The sequence below is a fragment of the Erpetoichthys calabaricus genome, chromosome 8, assembly GCF_900747795.2.
Source record: "Erpetoichthys calabaricus chromosome 8, fErpCal1.3, whole genome shotgun sequence".
NCBI classification, from domain to species: domain Eukaryota; kingdom Metazoa; phylum Chordata; class Cladistia; order Polypteriformes; family Polypteridae; genus Erpetoichthys; species Erpetoichthys calabaricus.
The window spans coordinates 176,377,222-176,391,872 of NC_041401.2; the positions used below are offsets into that span (position 1 = coordinate 176,377,222).

At 38.3% G+C, this 14,651-nt stretch overlaps 1 protein-coding gene across 1 annotated transcript in view; it reads left to right on the plus strand.

The window, feature by feature from the left end:
* The window catches only part of noc2l (NOC2-like nucleolar associated transcriptional repressor), a 123,936-nt gene that overhangs the window by 97,521 nt on the left and 11,764 nt on the right, over window positions 1-14,651 (plus strand). Inside the window, exons 16-17 of the mRNA XM_051931041.1 lie at window positions 1,558-1,671; window positions 4,253-4,388. Of these exons, the coding sequence (XP_051787001.1) occupies window positions 1,558-1,671; window positions 4,253-4,388 (250 nt within the window). The remainder of the gene's footprint in view (window positions 1-1,557; window positions 1,672-4,252; window positions 4,389-14,651) is intronic.

The window sequence follows — 14,651 nt, forward strand, 5'->3', positions numbered from 1 at the left end:
TTGCATAAACCTCTTTATTACATGAGAAAATGAACTAATGATCTTAAGCTGTGACAGAAGTAGTCTGGTCACATGAGCCACCTATAAACTTGTTCTGAATAATCAGATAATTACATATGTTGCACTAGGGTTGCATGGTATGCTGCTACTAAAAAAGTCCTGAAAACACACCAATTTTAAAATGGTGCAGAATCAGCATTTTGCTAATTTCAATACCAGAATTATGTTATTTTTCAAACACCTTGCCTTCAACTGTTCATTAGCCTGGAAGCAACCACTGTTTGATGGAATATACATATTACAGATAGTATGATTCACCACGGGGGGAAGTCACATTCTTACAATGTATATAGTAATATAAACCCAGTGGAGACTCTTTATACTGATCTGCGTATTGTGGCAAGGCAGGGAGGCATGTAATTGTGTGACTGAACAGGAAGTTACCGTTTTGGAACCAATACAGAGGTCTGAAAGCCTTTAGACCTTAATGTATGTTTCCAACTATGAAGATTTCTGCTAGCTACGTTATGGAATTTGGTACCGTGCATTTTGCTGGTCTGCAGATTCTCCTAGAGACGAAGAAAAATACCTGTAAATGTACTGCAAATTTCAGGGATTGTATTCATCCTATGGTGAAGCATTTTGGTTAACATTATCCCCAGCCATTCACAGGGCATGAGCGGTCAATGAATAGTTTGAAAAGTGTGATGATAATGCAAACCCTGTCACAGAGTCATTACAATCCAGATTTTTTTTACTCACTTTTACTTCAAATAAATTCCAGAGCCATTGCCTGAGACCATGTTTTTACCTGTATCCTCAAAACACTAAATTTATTGACATTCTTATGAAAGAATGATATTTCCTTCCATAATTGCAAATGTATAAAGAATCTTTCCTAAAGAGCATCTGACAGCTTGTAGTAGCTCAAAACTCTGTTAAAATAGTTTACATAGCTGTTTACTTTTTTCACTTTCCTTTAACATTTTGGAAAACTGGAGTAGCTGTGTTAAGTACATGCATTCAGATTCCAATAAATTACAAAGAGTGTTGAGAACTGAACTCCTGTCCGTGGGGTTATGAGATACAATTTGGAACCTCTACATCACCATACTATGGATTTTAAGTACATAATAGAAGTGTTTCCATAACCCATCAGTAGGACTGTGGTTATTGTATGACTTTGTCAGTGGTGTAGGATTACATTTGTAAGCTGGTATTTTATAGCCCAAATTCTAAACCTGAACAGACCTCGGCTGGAACAAGTTATAAGGCTAAAGGTTTGACTTACTGCACATATCAATACCAACAAATTCCTTTCAAGACATTGGATCTTGTTAACAATCCCCAAAAATCAAACCACTTATCCCTGAGATTTTGCTTGGGCAGTGCATTAACGTTGGTAGTGATATTGCAAATTGTAATGTTCTGTTCTTTTTGTAAAACTGATTACTGTTGTACTCAATTTTTTTTCATTCTCAACATGTTATATATTATTTTATTTCTCAAGATCTGAAAGAAAAAATACATGAATAAAACCTCATCTTAATTTTATAGGACACCTGGGAGAAGGAGACTGAGGTGGAAGGCACACCTTTAACCAAGTATTACAGTCACTGGAAGAAGCTGAGAGAAAAGGAAATTCAATTGGAGATTTCTGGCAAGGAGCGGGTAATTGTCAGTTATATTTTTATTATTGGGGAGTGTGAGGCCTGTTCATATGACCATTGTAAGAAGCAAAGTGTAATACAGACTTCAAAGCATAGAGAAGTCCATGATGAAGTAAACTGTGGTACTAAATGTTGCTCCATTCGGCTCTTGCACTGTCCACACGATGCACCTTACTTGCCATGTCCATGTAAAGATTAAATCAACAAGAAAGTAAAACTCTGGTATTCAAGTTTGGTTCTGAGTAACCACAATAGGTACAAGTTTTCATTAGAACTAATTCCTACTTTTACATGGACCCACCTATCTTAATTAATCATGCAGTCCTGACATTCCCAAAGAGGAAGTGGTCACGCTTATTAGATATTTACTGTTATATTTTTTTTACTAAGAGATGAATGTGTTTTGATCTGTTACTTTGAAATGTTTTGGATATCTTTACTGTTACTTACTAATGAGCTTCTAAACTAATATGAAACTTAAGAAACTGCTCCTTTTCCACATATGTTGTCGTTTGTAGGTGTCTTTGCTCCACTTTGTGTAAATTGCAGTTATTTGAGTATAATAAAGAGGGCAAGTTCCAAAGAATATTGTCTAAAATTAGAGGATAAAAATGAAAAAAGAAAGCTGAGTATTTAAAAATATTTTTCAAAATCTATTAATGTAAAAGATTAATAGTTTTAAGAGATACAACAGCAATAGTTTTTCAACAAAATGTCATTTTCTAAACAGAAGTAATTTTGCAGCTGCAAAGACTTGGGGGTCGAAAAAAAAAGAAACATTTTGATCTGATCTCATTTTAAGGTTTTCTGTCTGCTGATATGTTCATTGTAGTCTAATAGTCCATATTCCTCCAGCTGTGGAGTTAATCATAGTCTGTCCTTTGTACATTTGTAAAAGCATCTGTGATAGCATCGTAGCAATTGAGAAGGTTGCATCTTAAGTATGGGATTCAAACATATATCAAGGCAGTTGTGGTCTTGATGCAGTGAGCTCTGCTAATAATCCCACAGGCAGAACCAGTTGTCAGAAAATATTTCTTGGGTTTTTGATCTTCTGGTGTCTAGCATGGTAAGCCGGATCATTCTCGGGGAATCGAGCCACATGGCCATAGTGCTGTAACTGAAACTCCCTCACAATGAAGGTAATGTGCCTCACTTGGGATTCTGTGAGCAACCGCTTGTTTGACACAAAGTCAAACCAGTGGTACTCAAGGGTTATGCGAAGAAATGCTGTACCGAAGGAGTCCAATCTTTGTCTCAGGTCACTGAATAGCATCATTGTCTCAAAAGTATATAGCAAAACAGGAAGCACTAGGAATCTAAAGACTTGAACCTCAGTCCTTTTGAAAAGATATCAGGAGCACCACATTCTCCTTTATATGGTTAGTAAACTGTAAATAATATTGAAAAAATAATGTGTCTTAATTTAGAATAGTTTACAGTTTAAAGCTAGAAGATATTGCAGGTATAAAATATTTGCAATGGACAGGATTGTTCACTGGAAAAATTTGTACTGCAGTGACAATAATTAAATGATTTGCCCATTGTCATACAGTGTCCGTTGTGGGTTCAAATCCCACGACTAACATTTTATGACCATGAGCAAGTCACTGCAGCTGAACAGGAAGAAGAAAAGAAATGTAACAAATTATATCTCTCAAATGATTTTATGTTGCTTGGATAAAGGCATCAGCCTAATAACAATAATAATTCATGCAACAGGCTTTTTACACTGTAGTATATGCACAGATGCAGTTAAAATAACTTGGAACAGATCTGCTTTTCAGTGTGTAGTGTTTTTTTCTTATTTAGTTACTTGATCAAATTGATACATGTTTTTCAGTATTAATATGTAGAGGTCAGGAAATAAATAGCTCCCAAAGTGTACAGTCCAGCATTGTTTGTTGATCACATGTATCCTCAAAGGTCACAAAAGGTGAAAAAAGTAAGAACAAATCATACACATCAAGAGACCCACTAGGTTTGTCTGACACCTCTCCTCTCCCCTACCTTTGAATGCTAGAACAGAATTAGAAACATGGGGAGGATTTTTCCATCCTTTTGAATTTGCACAGGTCAAGTGGTGGGGGGCTAAAGGTTACGTTTTCCAAAGCAGCTTTGTATTTGCTTGATCACAGCATGGCAGCTAAGTAAATGGAACTGATGAAGGGCCTTTCCACCCCACTCCTTACAACAGCAAAAAACAACTATTCAGGTATATCTGGTAGTCCTAAAATTGTTGGCTTTTTGGTCTTATGTTTAAGGTCAAATTATTCCTTGCTAGTGTGGATCATACGTTATAGAAGTAGATCTATGTTGTCTTGATGTAAATTGCGTAATCCATTCTGAGACACTACAAGACAGCAAGAACACTTGGAACATTGGGCAATGCCAGCTTCTGTTCCCCTAGAGCTAAGTTGACTCTTGGTGAGTAGCACACAAATCCTGTTATTTTTAAATGTGCTTTCTCAGAGGTGTAAAGATTGTTTATTAGCCAGTGAACTGCATACACCAGGAATGCTAGGAGTGTATGTTTTGTGTTAAGCATACTGAAATAAATTACTTTCTCTTTTTTTTCCAAGATGGAAGACTTAAACTTGCCTGAAATCAAACGTAAGAAGCTTACAGAAAGAAAAGAAGCAGACAAAAAAGAATTTAAGGATCTGTTTGATTCAGATAACAGCTCAGAAAATGAAAATGGTGTAATTAGAGTTAAAGGTATGTTTTTTTTCTGTTTTACCACTTTCACAGCTGTACATTATCATACTACTGAAAACTGTACAGTTCATTGTGATACCTTGTTTATCATACTTTTGTCATAAGATGATGGGGCACAGGCATAATAGTCTGTTTGAATACCTATGGATAAAACTTGTGATGTGATTATGGATGTCACAAGAGTTGGTACCAAGTTGATACCACAATTCCAAAAATGTTAACGGTTCTTTCTTTTTCTCATATGAGACTGCGGTAGATAAATTACTTTGGAAGGCACAGTAACATGTGAAAAATGGCATTGTCATTTAGGTAGAAAACACAACATCAATTCTTAGATAATCAATATGTCATCAGTCAAGTGAATCACAGGTGGACAGGGATGACAACATTGCCCTGTCATACAAAAAATATAAATATTAATTCCCTCTATGGCGTTTGTGTATGGTGAGGCTGAATAATATGCAACCTTTGGTTTCAGCTAAATGAGCAGAATAACTGCAGAATAGATTAATAAAGTTTTGTTTGTTGCAAACAAATGAACTTGTAGTTTTGTAATTAAAATACAGAATAACATAAATGTATTACTGTATTGATTGAAAGTACTGATAATATACTCCAGAGCAAAAGTGAATGAAACATCAGTAAGTACAGTAGATCAGGCAGGCCTTTCTATTTAATGTTGACCACTTTTTAGTGGTGCTTAGACTAACTGTCTCACCAGATCTACCCTGTGCCCAAAAATTCATAGACCAAAAATAACAGTAATATTATGAAAATAGTTTAGTCAGATTGTTCATTGTAAGTCTGCCCTTGTATCATTAATTCTTCAAAACCACTTTGCATTGACTGTTGATCTACGTGGCTTTTGCCTTCTTGGGTCATGAGTAGGCCATAGAATAGCATTTTTGATCTATCCTTATTGTATGCCCTCACCGCATCGCAAACACTTTTTGTGCATCTGGTGTTCATTCTCATACAGTCCTACAAAAGCTAGGCTGCAGTCTGTGAACCAAGCTCTTGCTCTAGCTGTTGGCTTTCACAGGAAGTTCATTCCTTTTGTAGGCTTGGATCCCTTTGGGAGATTATAATTCAAAACAGTTGGCATAGAAAGATCTCTGTGCCTTGTGCTGTGGTTCTGCTATACCAGATTTAATGGTGTTGCTTTCCTTCTATCCCTGATCCATAACAACTTCTCTTTTTGGCAGCTTCCTGCACTCCAGTAAGTGGCATTCTGATCAAACTGTTGTCATAGATACCACGGGACAAAAAAAAGAAGGAAGGGAGTGACAGAGTAGGGAAGCAGACGGTTGTTTTTCTATTCTCTGTTTACCAATTAACCCGTCCGTCTGTCCTGTTTTCATGCGGGTTTGGGCAGACATTACTTTTCAACCACTGTCCAGACCCCTGTCTAACTGAGAACAAGCAACCGCCACTCGGAAGACTTCCAGCAATGCTCTGAAAACAATTAAGGCTTTCATGTTGCTGTAGCCTGGTGAGAGCTTATGGAACTGGTCTTTTGGGCTGCATTGTTTGCGGGGGAGGCAGCTAATAACTAAAAGATTCTGTTGCACAAGGTTTAGCGGAGGATAGGCTGCAAGGTAGTGATGGGCAGGGCGGATAAATTTGTCTAGCAGCGATGCAGAAGGCAGAGTTTCAGCTACTTTAAAGCTGGGGAATGCAATGCCTGGTTTTGTTTCTCAAAAGCTGAGCCACAGGACTTAAAAAATTAAATGATTTGGAGTTTTCAGTTGTGCTTTGTTTATTCAGACCTAACATTTTTACTTACTACATCCATCCATCCATCCATTTTCCAACCTGCTGAATCCGAACACAGGGTCATGGGGGTCTGCTGGAGCCAATCCCAGCCAACTCAGGGCACAAGGCAGGAACCAATCCCGGGCAGGGTGCCAACCCACTGCAGATCTTGGTATCATGTGTAAACTTAACCAGCTTGTTACTTATATTCTTATCCATATGTATAAAATGTGTTTGTGTATGTGTGTGTGTGTGTGTGTGTGTGTGTGTGTGTGTATATATATATATATATATATATATAATATAATATAATACAATACAGTGCATCTGGAAAGTATTCACAGCGCATCACTTTTTCCACATTTTGTTATGTTACAGCCTCATTCCAAAATGGATTAAATTCATTTTTTTCCTCAGAATTCTACACACAACACCCCATAATGACAACGTGAAAAAAGTTTACTTGAGGTTTTTGCAAATTTTATTAAAAATAAAAAAACTGAGAAATCACATGTACTCACAGCCTTTACTCAATACTTTGTCGGTGCACCTTTGGCAGCAATTATAGCCTCAAGTCTTTTTGAATATGATGCCACAAGCTTGGCACACCTATCCTTGGCCAGTTTCGCCCATTCTTCTTTGCAGCACCTCTCAAGCTCCATCAGGTTGGATGGGAAGCGTCGGTGCACAGCCATTTTAAGATCTCTCCAGAGATGTTCAATTGGATTCAAGTCTGGGCTCTGGCTGGGCCACTCAAGGACATTCACGGAGTTGTCCTGAAGCCACTCCTTTGATATCTTGGCTGTGTGCTTAGGGTCGTTGTCCTGCTGAAAGATGAACCGTCGCCCCATTCTGAGGTCAAGAGCGCTCTGGAGCAGGTTTTCATCCAGGATGTCTCTGTACATTGCTGCAGTCATCTTTCCCTTTATCCTGACTAGTCTCCCAGTCCCTGCCGCTGAAAAACATCCCCACAGCATGATGCTGCCACCACCATGCTTCACTGTAGGGATGGTATTGGCCTGGTGATGAGCGGTGCCTGGTTTCCTCCAAACGTGATGCCTGGCATTCACACCAAAGAGTTCAATCTTTGTCTCATCAGACCAGAGAATTTTCTTTCTCATGGTCTGAGAATCCTTCAGGTGCCTTTTGGCAAACTCCAGGCGGGCTGCCATGTGCCTTTTACTAAGGAGTGGCTTCCGTCTGGCCACTCTACCACACAGGCCTGATTGGTGGATTGCTGCAGAGATGGTTGTCCTTCTGGAAGGTTCTCCTCTCTCCACAGAGGACCTCTGGAGCTCTGACAGAGTGACCATCAGGTTCTTGGTCACCTCCCTGACTAAGGCCCTTCTCCCCCGATCACTCAGTTTAGATGGCCGGCCAGCTCTAGGAAGAGTCCTGGTGGTTTCGAACTTCTTCCACTTACGGATGATGGAGGCCACCGTGCTCATTGGGACCTTCAAAGCAGCAGAAATTTTTCTGCAACCTTCCCGAGATTTGTGCCTCGAGACAATCCTGTCTCAGAGGTCTACAGGCAATTCCTTTGACTTCATGCTTGGTTTGTGCTCTGACATGAACTGTCAACTATGGGACCTTATATAGACAGGTGTGTGCCTTTCCAAATCATGTCCAGTCAACTGAATTTACCACAGGTGGACTCCAATGAAGCTGCAGAAACATCTCAAGGACGATCAGGGGAAACAGGGTGCACCTGAGCTCAATTTTGAGCTTCATGGCGAAGGCTGTGAATACTTATGTACATGTGCTTTCTCAATTTTTTTATTTTTAATAAATTTGCAAAAATTTCAAGTAAACTTTTGTCATTATGGGGTGTTGTGTATAGAATTGTGAGGAAAAAAATTAATTTAATCCATTTTGAAATAAGGCTGTAACATAACAAAATGTCGAAAAAGTGATGCGCTGTGAATACTTTCCGGATGCACTGTATATATGTATGTATATATATATATATATATATATATATATACACACTAGCTGTTTAAGCCCATTCTGTAAAAAGCACGGGGTCCTAGAAACTATTGAAATTGTCAGAAAAAAGATTGAAATGTAGAGATGTCGGGTAATTGAAAGGAACTACTCTTGGCATCTCTCTCCTAGGAGGTTTTGTTTAGCCAACGTGCTTGCATCTTTTGTACATTAGCAGCTAAGTGACTGTCTTTCTTTGGAGGTTTGCTGACATCCTTGCCTCCCTTGTGTATTAGCGGCAGAGGAAAAGTTAAAAAGGATACCGTTTGGTTGATGTGCTCGCCACACTTCTGTAATAGTGGATAAGTTTTGTTTTGCCAACGTGCTGGCCTCGCTAGCGTATCCAAGGAGGTGGAGCCCTTAGCCTGACTCTACCTTTCACATTTGGGCCAGACAGACACGCACACTTCCACGTGTAGACATTTATAAATAAGATATGTATTTATATATATATGTGTGTGTGTGTGTGTGTATATAAATTAAAATAGGAGCAAGAGCAGCCCTAGCACTGACCCCTTTCGGAATACCACTCTTAACGTCATCAGATGCTGATAATGTCTCTTGCACCATAACATTCTGCTTTCTGTGTCTGAGCCAAGTTTGCACCCATCTACAAACATCACCATGCACTCCCACTTCTTTCAGTTTGATGTCCAACCTCTCACGTGGCACCATATCAAATGCGTTCTGAAAGTACAAATAAATAATATCAAATGCTCCACTTTGATCATACCCTTTTGTTGCTTCCTCATAGAATTCCAGCATATTAGTAATACGTGACCTCCCTCTTCTGAACAGTTGCTGACTTGCCATGTGTGGCTCATTCTTATCCTTAATATTTACTTTCATTCATTTTCCTGTGATGCACGTTAAGCTTATTGGCCTATAGTTGCTTGGATCTGCCCAATCACCCTTTTTATATAACAGGATAATATTTGCCTTTTCCCAGTCCTTCAGAATTTTCCTCAGTGCGCAGTGATTTCCTAAAAAGGGTTTATATATATATATAAAACAAACAAAAAAAAAAAAAAAAAAAATATATATATATATATATATATATATATATATATATATATATATATATATATATATCCTCTAATAAAATCCCTGTGTGTGTCCAGGTGTCCATGTGTGTGTGTCTTCTGGTGAAGTGCGCATGTGCGGGGCATGGTGCGATGCGCGATATTACTGTCAGAGAAAATTACAGGCGTTTTACGGAAATACAAACCAGTATTACTACGAGAGGAAATTAAAGGTACACAATACAGTGACGCATATTACAGCCACATACAAGCAAGTATTACTGTCAGAGAAAATTAAAGGCATATTACAGACATACAAGCCAGCGGACGTACAAGACAGTATTACTGTCACAGAAAATTAAAGACACACAATACACGGCAGCAGTCCACGAAGAACGGTCAGCTCAGCAAGTAAACATTAACAAAAGCTCACAGGTGGCGCAGTGGTAGTGCTGCTGCTTTGCAGTAAGGAGACTGTGGAAGATTGTGGGTTCGCTTCCCGGTTCCTCCCTGTGTGGATAGCGCTTTGAGTACTGAGAAAAGCGCTATATAAATGTAATGAATTATTAGAAAGGCTGAAAGACAAAGGAAAATACGACCAACAAACAGAATGAGGTCGAGGTCCCTTGCCATTTAATATAGATTGTTCCTACTAATGTTTATACACTACTGTTCTAGCACCCGTTATTGTAACGGGCTAAATGACTAGTATATATATATTCACTTAAAAATTGAGGGTAACTATTATCTGGCTCTGGTGAATTGTTTGTCTATTTAATGTGAGAAGTACTTTTCCCTCTACAATTTCTAAATCACTCCGTACTTCCCATTAGTCCCTTTTACCACTGGAAGGTTATCTACTTCCTCACTTGTGAAGACTTCAGAAAAATGTGAGTTCAGAGCATCTGCTATTTCACTGTCTGTATTTTTTAATTCCCCTTTACTATTCCTGATACACTTGACTTCCTCCTTGAGTGTTCTTTTACTACTAAAATAATGAAAGAATCTCTTTGGGTCGCTGTTCGCTTTATCTGCTATTTTCCTGTCTAACTGTCTTTTAGTCTCACTAATATCCTTCTTAATGGTTGCCCTCATGTTCTCATACACCCTACAATTCACTTTGGAGTTATTAGTCTCTTATGTCTTATTTGTCTGTTTTTTTCTTTTGCAGATTCTTTTTTTTTTAACTCTTTATTAACCCACTGTGGAGTTTTTTTTTTTAAATTTCCTACTAATTCCAAATGTAAGTACCTATATACTTCTCCTGAATTACGTGTAAAACGTTTTTAAGTTTGTTTCACTGCTCCTTAACTGTGTCCTCACTTAAAAGCTTATCTTAGTCTATCCTTCTTAGACTTTGCCACATCAGCTCTACCAAAGTTAAACTTGACAATTTTAGTCTTTGCATTCACACTCTTTCAAAACACTGAAAACTGTATTATATTTTGGTCACTTGCCCTAGTGGTTCAATCACATCTACACCCACAATTCTATTGTGATTATTACAAAATACTAAATCTAGACAGGCATCACCCTGTGCTGGTGCTTTAACATAATGTGTTAAAAAAAACTGTCACAGGTTACTTGTAAAAACTACTGCTGTTGTGCTCCAATTTTTGCAAGGTTATCCCAGTTAATATTTGGGTAGTTAAAGCCCACCATGACTATAATATCGCCCTGTAAACTCACCTTTTTAATATTACTAAAAAAATGTGCTTTGAAATTACTGTTTGCATTGGGCAGCCTATAACACGTTCCTAAAACAACACCTCTTCCCTAATAAATTTCCAGGCGAAGCCACATGTCCTCAGTAAGATGGGGCTCATCACCCAACTGAAGTGCTCTTGCATTTAAATTCTGTTTGACATAAACAACAACCCAACTCCCTTCGTGTTCTGTCTATCCTTTCTAAAAAATGTGTATCCCTCCATGTTATACTCAATCCCATCTTTGTTATTTAGCCAGGTTTCTGTTATTGCTGTAATATAATATTTATGCTCCTCTACGCACAACCCCAACTCACTGGTTTTATTGTGGATACTTCTAGCATTACGGCAAGGTGTTTTTAATGTGTTACTCAATTTGCTTTAACATTTAAACATTGAGTTAGAATTTACATTACTGTGTATTTTTATTTTTATACTATTGTTTGTTCCTCGATGTTCAGTGCGAAACCTGGCCTGTCCTAAACTCCCTGCCACCCCGTACCCTAATTTAAACAATTCTTGACTAACCTACTTATGTGCCTCCCCAACACATTGGTACCCCTCTGTTTCAGATGTAACTTGTTGTCATATACAGGTCAAATTTGTTTCAAAAGGAATCCCAATGCACCGTAAACCTGTACCCTTCTACACTACACCAAGATTTGAGCCTTCTGATCTCCTAAATCTTACCTAGACTGGCGCATGGCACAGGCATAACTGTGGAGAATACTACCTTGTCAGTTCTGCGCCTCTGCCTGGTAGCTACAGTATCTCCTTAAATTTGGATTGCAGAACTGACAGACTACCCTTATATATGTCATTTTGTTCCAACATGTACAATGACAACTGGATCCACCCCCCACTCAGCCCAACAGGCTAGCCACCTTTCCAAGAAGGTCTCCCACCTGTGCACCTGGTAGGCAACACACTGTGCAAGACTCATTGTCTCTGGAGCAAACCTGTGCTTCAATTTCAATAATGATCGAGTCCCCAACTATCACCTCTCTATCACTGTTTTTGATGTGGCCTGGTGGGGCTCCTCATGCCTGCCTTCCAACTCGGATTCTTCAGAGACACCATTCAGCTGCACAAGCACCTGAAAAAGGTTCGATACTTCCAATTCTGGGGTTGATGCCCCCGAACAGCATGTACCCTTTACCTTGTGCCTTGTGATCGTGACCAACCTATCTCTACCTCACTGGTCTGTAACCTCCTCCCGTGCCACCTTAGGGGTGCACACTGTCTCTCTGAAGGACACCTGAGCCAAGTCTACCAATTCTCTACTACATCGCAGGCCAGCCAACACCTCCTCCAGTTCACAATTGCAGAGGTTGAGGTGCTGAATCAGCTGGCATCTCCTGCAGATGTAGCACTCATAGAAGACTAGCTCTTCTAAACCGTCATCCAAAAAGTCCAACATCTGTTAGGATTTGAATTGCACTCACCTCATTTTTAAAATTTGAGTTAGGATTACTAAAACCGCCTTAACTTTTTTTTTATTTTATTAAAATTAAATGATTTAACTTAAATGGTAAAGCTAAAAAAATGATGCCAAAGAACTTAAATTGAAGAACTGCTGCAGTTATTTTCCACCTTCTGGCTCCTAAAGACCCTGCAATCTTCTCCCCCTTGACTGAATGCTGTTTGTTTTTCTATGGAGTTAATTTTACTTTTCTCTGTTTCTTCTCCTCACTTTGCACTCCTCTTATTTTTTATCTGAAAGCTCTCCACTCGCATCATTTGTACTTCTTTGTATTAAAGAATTCTAACATTGCCACCCTCTTAACTGCTCTGCTTTCCTGACTGCTAGAACTGTTCAGTCTAGAAAAACTTACTTAGTGAATGTCTACTGCTAGTTGATTTCTTACTGTCTTGCCTGCTCCTACAGTCGCTTGTGCCCAATTGGCATATTAACGCTCTCCACCTGCCTGTGCATTTTATCACAATCTCTACCTTATAAGCCATTGATTCTCCAGTACTGGCAACTTGTGGTCTTGTACTTTTTTATGTTTATTCTCCATCTACTTCAAACTAACCAGCATATTTAAAGGTGCACAGCAACAGATGTTAGGAAGGTACCAGTCATGCTGCAAAATATTGTTTGTCTTCGTGCCCTACACGAACACTTTCTTTATCTGGCAATATTTGTATGTTTCTCCAAATACATACACATATCGGCTCAGGTAAGCAGTTTACCTTCCTTCCTATCCTTAACTACTTTTTAGTTCTTTCTTTTCTTTCTGTGCTCAGTAACACAACACTGTGTCTTTTAGGATGCAAAGACAGATATTAAATTATGGTATTAAGTGCAATCATGAATCATCCTTGGTAAAGATGTGTAATAGGTTAGCATCAGTCATATGATGGTACAGTAAAAATAATATAAAATTAAATTAATTTGAAAATCAATAAAAGTTCATTACGATTAACCTAAAAGCAATGTTTATTATACTTAATTTGCTGCCTATCAATTCCGCAGCTGTCTTAATCACTTTTTTTGCAACTCCCATTACTTTTCACTCAGTAATAAGACCAGAGTTTGATTTAATCTGAGGTGGACTATCAGTTATTTGATACTTGATGTCTGATATGTTTCTGTAATAATAATGGGTGTGCCTGACCAAATACATAAGCAGCTTTCCCTTTGGAGAACAGAACTTAGTCACTGTAAGAAGGCGCAAATGGTTTTAAGTATCGACTAAGGGAAGAGAGAGAAAAACAACAAATTAGAGCAAACAATACATTGCTATTGTACTATTGATTTATGTCCACATTTTTTATTTTGACTGTATTTTCTTCATCTTCCATACTATTCCCATTATCTGGGGGTCACTTTATTTATTTTTTTTACTGGACTTCTCCAACACCTGAGCATATCAAAAAAATAACAGACAAACTCACCCAAAGCCCAAGTGTTTTTTGTTTATTTTTGCTGGTATCTAAACCAACTTGATGCACAACTATACTTCATACCCTGCAGCCCTCGAGTTAGTCCTCTTCTCTGGGCGTTTTCCACTACCGCTGTGTCTTTTTTTATTATATGGAGACCAAAACTACACATGATATTCCACATATGGCCCCTCAAGTGTGTCATATTCAAACATTTTTACTTCCTTTGTATAATAATGTACTTGTGATTACATAAAATGTAATCTGCCCAAAGCCTGAATAAGTCTGAATTCCTTTCATCTTCTCCTGTAATGTTTTGGCTGATACTAGGTGGTCTGCTGTTCTCCTTGGTTTAGTAACCTCTGCAAAATTATGCAGCTTCTTATTTATATGTTTATCATTATCATTTGTTTGTTTTGGAAAGAGCAGCAGCCACCCTGATTCTAAGAGACCATACTTTTAACATCACTGAATTTAAAAAAATGTTCATACCATAACTCTTAGCTTCCTGTGTTTAAGCCAGTTTTGCAGCCATCTACACACTGCATTAGACCTCCACTAGTTTGATCACTAGCCTCTCATGTGGGACCTTACTGAAAGCTGTTTGAATATCACGATGTTTCATATTAATTTATGCACTTCTCTGAGTATATAGTTTTGTTGCTTCCTTGTACAATTCAATGCCAGAACAGCTTCAGTAAGCCAATTAACCATGGCCTATCTTTCAAAATAATATTCTCATATGGTAAAACAATGATTCATTAACTATTAGAGGGTCTTATTTTCTCTCCTTGGTACTGTTCAGTTGGAATGTGGTTCATCATTTGTGCCTCTCTCAAATGATCTTCTCATTCCAGTTTCCACATTGCTGTTTAAACTAACTTTAGAAATCATCATTTGTTAAATTA